The 8,652-nt window shown below is 37.2% G+C and overlaps 1 protein-coding gene across 1 annotated transcript; it reads left to right on the top strand.

Annotated features, from left to right (window-relative positions):
- Window positions 1-492: 492 nt before the first annotated feature.
- rh50 (Rh50-like protein) lies at window positions 493-6,757 on the top strand. The gene is made up of 2 exons (XM_082189424.1): window positions 493-1,865; window positions 3,960-6,757. Exons 1-2 carry the CDS (start codon window positions 1,419-1,421, stop codon window positions 4,953-4,955), a joined length of 1,443 nt encoding a protein of 480 aa, XP_082045550.1. The 5' UTR covers window positions 493-1,418; the 3' UTR covers window positions 4,956-6,757.
- Window positions 6,758-8,652: the final 1,895 nt, after the last annotated feature.

Raw genomic sequence — 8,652 nt, 5'->3', positions numbered from 1 at the left:
TTTAATATGTTTGCCTGAAACTGTTAGCAAAGGCAGGTGTGTGCAGTTTCACACATTTAGCAGCACGGCTATAATAAAAACATACTTTTGTTCAGTTTTATCAGTTGTGGTGTTTGCAGTTCTTTCGTCTAAATTTCAGAGTGTTCCTGTAAGCACTGGAGCTTGGCATTAGCCAAGGTCATGGGTTCGATTCCCAGGGAATGCATTAACTAATTTCTAAGAAAGAAAAAGAATGCAGGATTTACCTTGAAAGCAATCTAAGTTGTTAGGCATCTGCTAAATGTCAAAACAAGGCTGAAATGTACGGATGCTTTTAAGATTTCCTGGTTTCTCAGAAGCGGAAGTCATCATAGTAGAAAAAGAAAGAGTCCACGATAGCCTTTCAATGACTTTCCAAAAGAGGGAAAAACGTATAGACAGATGTGAGAACCTTTTCAAATGTGCCGTCAGTCCCTCAGCTGTTGTATTCGAAACACCCTCGGAGCAGCGTTAACCAGTTTTTTATAATTTAATGCAAAGTTAAGAAACATTATTTATAAAGAAAAAAAAGAAAATATATTTAAAAAACTTTGCCAGATTCATGACGTTAATACCTATGGAAACACATCATCAGTCTGAAAAGGGTCCATCGTTGATCAAGATGTTTAGATCAATGTGTCCCATAAATAGTCTCAAGGACTTCTTGCATCTTACATTCACAGAATATAATCTACTCTTCAGAACAATACAGACATAGATGTGCTGTTTGTTCTAATAGAGGTCACATAAAAACAACAGCAACAGCAAAAATAGAGCATAATTCTATCTATCTATCTATCTATCTATATCGAAAGCTTCTACAATTCGTTCCTTGAAGTTTAACAAGATTTAAAATAAACACTTATACACTGATTACATTTTCCGTTCACTCTTGTTACTTCATCATCAAACTGGCTTTCCAAATTAGACACTTTTGCAAATGAGCTTATCTTTTTGTACTGTGTTATCAACACTATTAGGAAACAATAATGTGAAACCCTGTTGAAAGTGCATTACTCCGAGTCTAAACTCAGCAGTGAGGTTCATGGCTTTGTCACTGATTGTGCCATTGATCTTTGCAATAAACATGTTAATGAGTTTCTTTTTTTCCTTTCTCATCCTATCTCTCACTCTTTTATGATATGATGATTTCAATTGACTCTATACCCCTTTTGTTTAAGTTTAAAAACTGCTGAGTAATTAAATCCCGATAATGGTTATTACTTAGGACAAAGTGCAGCTGGATTTCCCTTTGCCTAAGCAGCATGTGGATGATGTAACTTCATGTTTTAACCAATGGAAAGCACTCTGCTTATCAAGTTACAGTAGATAAAATAAATAAGTGTCACTGGAAGAGAACAGAGGCAGGACTGCTGGCTCTGTGCTCAGTTACAGTCAAAATGAAGAAAAAGTCTACAAATTTGCGTGTGCGGCTCCCTGTACTAATTTTTGCATTGGAGGTCATGATTGTGGTCCTCTATGCTTTCTTTGTGACGTACGATGATCAAGCTAATGCACTTTTACAGAACAACCAGACACGGCCCATGGATAATTCATTGTATCAGAACTATCCATTTTTTGCTGACATTCAGGTGATGATTTTTCTTGGATTCGGCTGCCTTCTGGCCTTTTTCCGGCGCTATGGTTTTGGTGGAATGGTGTTTAACTTCCTAATCGCCACATTTACCATTCAGTGGGCCATTCTGGTCCAGGGCTTCTTTCAGTTTTACTATGATGGGAAGATTCATCTTGGTGTGCTGAATCTGATCAATGCTGAGTTCGCCTGTGCTGTTGTGCTGATTTCTTTTGGAGCAGTGCTGGGAAAGACGAGCCCTGTGCAACTCCTGGTAAGTTTATCATTTTTGCAGCAGGTGGTTTGATATTAGATATTGCAACATTTTCCATTGTCCATCGCAACACTTCTTGATTTCGCTAAAAAGGAGACAGTGGAAAGATTGGATGAACATTCACATTCACATTCACATTCATTATATTATAATATATATTCATTCACAAAAAGTAAAAGGAGACATTCCTGTTTTATGTGTGTGATAAAGATCTGCATCAAAAACTCTTTAAATAGTTTTTATACAAAATTCACTGTCTACTGCCTAAATCATCTTCCTTCTAAGTTCCCTACATAGCCAGCATCTCTGTGTGAGATAAACTGTTAACATGTTGCAACACTTGTGAAAAAGAAGAACACTATAAGACTTTATTAAAAAGTAGGCTACTTATTGTGGAAATAATATACTTTAAAATATAAACGTATTCATGAACAGAATGTGATGAATTTATATTGGCTGAATGTTAAAAAATAAAGGAGCATTTTAAATTCATATTAAATGCAATTAGCTAAACTTTTGTGTTTTGATCAACCTAAGTATATCTCTATGTAATTTTATATTTGTCTTTGACATATTTCTGAATGCAGTAATTGTAAACTAAAATATTCTACTGGGACTTGTGGTCACACTTTAGATTAGGCTCCGATTCTCACTATTAACTAACTATATGTGATATAGTTATATAGTGATAGTTAGAAAAAAACTATATGTGATATTGTGCCAAATTAACTATGACTTTTGCCTCAATAAACTCCAGATCACTGCTTATTAATAGTTAGTAAGGTAGTTGTTATGTTTAGGTATTGGGTAGAAATTGGATTAGGAATGTAGAATAAGGTCATGCAGAAGAAGGCATTAATATGTGCTTTATACGAACTACATTTACATTTAGTCATTTAGCAGACGCCTTTATCCAAAGCGACTTACAAATTAGGACAAAAATTCAGCGAGTCATCATAAAGAGGCAAAAGCAACAACAACGCAAGAAGTGCTCAAAATACGAAGTTCAGGTATTATTCAGAGTAGCATAAGCCTGATAAGTGATGTTTCAAAGGGAAAGTTTTTTTTTTTTTTTTTTTTATAAGGTTAAGTGCTCATGGAAGAGATGGGTTTTCAGCTGTCTTTTGAATGTTGTCAGGGATTCTGCATTCCGGATGAGGGTGGGGAGAGCGTTCCACCAGCATGGAACTGTGAATGAGAATGTTCTGAAAAGTGATTTTGTGGCTTTCTGTGATGGAACCACGAGACGTCGCTCGTTGACCGATCGTAGGTGTCTGGTAGGGATGTAGACTCGTAGGAGTGAGTGAAAGTAGGAGGGTGCTGAGCCTGTGATAGTTCTGTAAGCAAGCGTCAGTGCCTTGAACTTGATGCGAGCAGCGAGAGGTAGCCAGTGCAGAGAGATGAACAGAGGAGTGACGTGGGCCCTCTTGGGCTCGTTGAAGACAAGACGAGCTGCAGCATTCTGGATCATCTGTAGGGGTTTGGTTGCACATGCTGGAAGTCCAGCCAGAAGAGCATTGCAGTAGTCGAGCCTAGAGATGACCAGGGCCTGGACGATAAGTTGTGTTGCATGCTCAGTTAGGAAAGGCCTGATCTTCCTGATGTTGTGCAGTGCAAACCTGCATGATCGAGCTGTCTTTGAAATGTGATCAGTGAAGGTCAGCTGGTCATCGAACGTTACTCCAAGATTTCTGACCGATCTTGATGGGGTGATTAATGATGACTCTAATATACAACTAATATAATATACTAATATATTATATTGTATTATTATTATATTATATTGTATATAGAACTAATATACAACACAGCTTGGCGCAATGCATTCTGGGATTGCGTTCACTGCAATAGATACATGTGATGCTGCCTTAGAATTTGCTTAAATGATGCATCCTATTACATTTTTTTATTAAAATTTGATCACTTTTTGTACTGAACCTATATGAAGCCTTAAAATGCCATCTATGTAGGCAGCACACAAGGTTTTGGGATGGCTCAATTGTGTCAAACTTTTGTTAGTACATTTATGTCAGCAAGATGAGTCATTTTTACATATTTTACATCTTCAAACTACATATTGTGTATTGTTTATAGGTGATGGCCTTGCTCGAGATCCCTGTGTTTGGTGTCACAGAATGGGCCGTCCTGAAATACTTGAAGATCAACGACGCTGGTGGCTCCATCCTCATCCACATTTTTGCATGCTACTTTGGACTGGGTGTCACCTTTGTCCTCTACAGACCCAGCATAAACGAGGGACACCCAAAAGAGAAGACGAGTTACCAGTCGGATCTGCTATCTGTTATGGGAACCCTGTTCCTCTGGGTGTTCTGGCCCTCTTTCAACTCAGCGCTGACCTTCAAGGGTGACGACCAACACCGAGCCGTTCTGCACACGTTCATAGGTCTCAGTGCCTCCACAATCACCGCCTTCGCCCTGTCCAGCATGCTCAGCAAGAACGGCAAGATCAGCATGGCCGACGTGCAGAACGTAACGTTGGCCGGTGGTGTAACGGTTGGGGCCTCGGTGGACATGATGATTTCACCGGCCGCTTCTTTTGTACTGGGGATCCTGGGATGCATTGCGTGCATGCTGGGGTACAAATACCTAAGCCCGTTCCTGGCGTGTCGGCTGCGGTTGCAGGATCAGTGTGGCATACACAACCTGCACGGTCTAACGGGACTCATTTCCAGTCTAGCAGGAATCTGCGGGATCCTGGTGGCGACCGAGGAAACGTACGGCCCCAGTCTCTACCAGACCTTCTCTCATCGGGCTCCTCCAGAGGGAGACCCTCTGCTAGCGGAGTTGCGGGTGTTTATCCCGGACCTGGAAGCGGGATTGGGTCGGAGCGCTCAGGAACAAGCGCTCTTTCAGGTGGCTGCCGTATTCGGGACCATTGCTGTTTCGGCAGTGGGCGGTTTGCTGACTGGGGTTGTTCTCAAACTACCGTATCTGGCTTCCCCCAGTGATGAGAATTGTTTTGATGATGAGCTCTTCTTTGACGTTCCTCCAGATTACAACTCCGTCAACGGGCCGCAGGAGGCATGGTCTTGCGTTCTCAGAGACGCGAACAAAACTGATGTTGACTGAAAAAAGCAGCACTTGAAAATGACTGATGTTTGACAAGAGCATTAAATAAGAGGAATTAATCTCAATGTTGGACTAGACCATAAAACATTATGGACTTTAGTATTGAGTACTGTGTAGCTTATTTTTAAAATATCTTATTTTAATATTTGATGGGATATGGTTCATATACTGTGTGTATCAAAATCTATGCCTAATTTTGATTAAATGTATGTATTTGTAAAAATATATATATGAATCATAAATATTTCTATATACCATTTCTAATTTTCCATTAATACATTTTAAATTACCCTTGTGAAAAAGAGGTAAACTTTTAATAACTTTTAAAAAGAGTACTGATTTTGGAAATAAAATACTTTTAAACAAAATACTGCAAACTGAATATAATGTTGTTGGATACCTAATTGCATGTTATGTGCAATTAAATTAATATTTAAATGCAGTTAGCTTAACTTTAGAGTGCTTTTTGGTCCACATTTTTTATTTGTAATTTCATAATTAGCCTACCTCTATTAAATATGGTTTATTAAGTTTATTGCTGAATGTACTGACAAGCGTATGGGCAGTAAACTAAAATACACTTTAATGTAATTTCTATTGAAAATTGTGTCATGCATTTAGACATATGTATAATTACACATTTGCAAATTGCAAGTTGGTACATGTAAAAAATATTAACTTTACATGTGCTTTTGTATGTTAGTCAACATATCAAAATAAGTGTACTTTAGAGCATGACAAAACATTATTAAATCAATGATTTAAAATGTATTTCAAGGTCAAACGTTAAATTTGACAATAGTATGTTTTCTTTTTAAAAGTGTACTTAAGTGTTTTGTCATGAAAGTCATTGATGTATACTCTATTTAAGTTCACTTAAGAGGCCTTTTACTTCATTCATATTATATTAGCAAGCTTTTTTTTTGTATTTTGAGCGCAACTTTAGGAATCTGTATTTCTCATTTAGCAACACCGCCCTCATTGTGTAACAGCGTAGCGCTTCTGGGTTGTACGTCAGAACGTAGGCTCACTATTGGCCAGCATCACACACATGACCAGCGTCGGCCAATAGTGAGCCTACGTTCTGACGTACAACCCAGAAGCGATGCGCTGTTACACTACGTGAACTCACTCAGAGGCCCACACAGAAGAAAATGAATAGTTGAATAAAGTCGTTATTTTTGTTGTTGTTTTTGCGCACAAAAAGTATTCCCGTCGCTTGATAAACTTATGGTTGAGGCTCTGTAGTCACTTGGATTATTAAAAAAATTGTCTTTACTAACTTTCTGGGCCAGCAAGTTTCAATTACATAGAAGCCTATGGAGGAGTGATCCAGCTCTCAGATTTCATCAAAAATATCTTAATTAGTGTTCCGAAGATGAACAAAAGTCTTACGGGGTTGGAACAACATGAGGGTGAGTAATTACTGACAGAATTTTCATTTTTGGATGAACTAACCCTTTTAACAGTTAACAGGTCAAAACTGTGAAAGTACATTACATTTACAAGTGATAAATGTTATCTTGATGAAAAGTTATAAATTAACAGGTTGATTATATTTCTTGGGGTCATGCACTATCCCTTCTATCTATCTGATTGTGACTGACAACAATACAACAACAAACTAAGGTGGAAGGTGAGCCTGAGACGCGCCAAACAAAAGGAATAAATCGAACAAAACACCTCTAGTTTTATCAAACTAAACTAATTATCAAAAGAAAATGTAGAAAAGGAGAGTCGGTTACACTTTATTTTGTTCTTGCAGTGTAATATACATTTAGGAACTGAGTAATATCAATTAACTACATGTAGCATACTTATAGATTTAGGTTAGGATTAGGTTTGGTTTAGGGTTAGTTGCATGTAATAATGCATATTTTTATATGCCTAATTAGCCTACTATAGAAACTAGCCTACATGTAACATGTAACAAGGACACAGGTAAAATAAAGTGTTACCCAAAAGTTCTTCAGCGTAAAAACGCCCCAAACTAAACTACTCTAACTGCTTCCTAGCCTTACAGTTACACATAATATATGACGTGACGAGACTTGATAAGAGAGACAGCACAAACGCAGGTTGGTCAAAACTGTACACTCTACATCCACAATACCACAAAGAACGCTTCGGTCAAGTAAAGCACATAGCCTACAATAACTCTAGCAACATCAATAAACAAGAACACAAACTCAAGCTAACAAGTATGGGCACGGCAAAATCAAACAGCAAAAACCTGTCGACCAGGTCGTATTTAAACAGGAATGGTGCAAGGTCAAGGAAAGGAGAGTTTTGAGCTTCTTTTTTCGGGTGTAGTAGTTATAATACATAGATAATATAGGCTACTTGCGGAATGTGCCGTGCTTGTCATATTTCATAGTGAAGAGTGACAGGCTGTTCGTCCAATGGAATCTGAAACATAAATACAGACTTATGGTGCGTTCAAGTCATCTCGTATAGATCGTATTTACGAGTTGAATGCACATGAACGCCACCACAATGTCGTAAATACCAGTGGGGAGCTCGGGATTTTCTTTAAGCCCCGATCTGTACGAGTTGGGGGCGTGTCAGTGAGAAGCATGGCGGAATCAATGAATGCAACGTCTGTAGTTGAGCAAAGTGATAGTAAAATATAGCCTATCACTTACAGGTTTAGCAGTGACATTGTAAGGCTTTTTCATTTATAACAAAGTAAGCTCTCTGCACAAAATATGATATAGCCTACTTGTAATATAACAATTAACTAATTATATAATGATACAGTTAATTTACATTGGCCTCATAAGTTAATTAAAAACATAAAAAGAAAAACACACCCGATGCGCATTCTTTGTTCTTCATTTTCTATAAGCAGAGTTAACAAAACTTGCTATATTTTCGTGTTATTCATTAAAAGAAGGTACACCACCATCTTGCTCCGACGAAACTGACTTGAACGCACCTCACGTCGTCAACACGACTTCCCACCTCGTACGTACGAAATTCCCAGGAGGACTTGAACGCACCATAACACACACACAGACACACCCGCGCACACGCATTCTTCCGCGTGCTTTAGTCACTACTGTACTGTACATAACAAAAACATTTAATGAACATTATTTAAAGGTACATTAATGTATATATTTTATCCTAACCTCAACTGGCCAATAAGGATTAAACTAATTTAAAATATATATTTATTTTTATAGATATCAAAAAAAAAATAACAAAAATGGAAAGAGGTCTATATATTATATACAGTATGTATTATATATATATATGTGTGTGTGTGTGTGTGTGTGTGTGTGTGTGTGTGTGTGTGTGTGTGTGTGTGTGTGTGTGTGTGTGTGTGTATATATATATATATATATATATATATATATATATATATATATATATATATATATATGCCCCATATATATATGGGGCAGTCGTGGTAGTTTGAGTCATACTGGTAACCCGAAGGTTGCGGTTTCGACATATAATAATAATAATAATAATAATAATTACATTTCTATTTACATTAATATTAATTTATATATTATATTTGATTTATATTACAAAAGAAAAAATACAATGAAATAATAAAATCAAATTAATATTTAAAAATAATTAAATAAACAAAACGCTAGTTTCTGCAATGCATGTGGAAATTGTACAATAACAGAGCAGATCTATCAACGAGGGTATTCAAAGAAACGGAAGCACTGCAAATTCT

This window comes from Leuciscus leuciscus (assembly GCF_965113295.1).
Source record: "Leuciscus leuciscus genome assembly, chromosome: 13".
Lineage (NCBI taxonomy): Eukaryota > Metazoa > Chordata > Actinopteri > Cypriniformes > Leuciscidae > Leuciscus > Leuciscus leuciscus.
The sequence above is the reverse complement of the archived record's forward strand: the minus strand, read 5'-3'. Positions and strand labels throughout refer to the sequence as shown.

Bases quoted from the DNA above. Each gene is read 5' to 3' on its own strand.
- rh50 (XM_082189424.1), top strand. From the start codon at position 1,419: ATGAAGAAAAAGTCTACAAATTTGCGTGTGCGGCTCCCTGTACTAATT. The intron at 1,866-3,959 runs GTAAGTTTATCA...TATTGTTTATAG, and splicing joins CGAGCCCTGTGCAACTCCTG to GTGATGGCCTTGCTCGAGAT.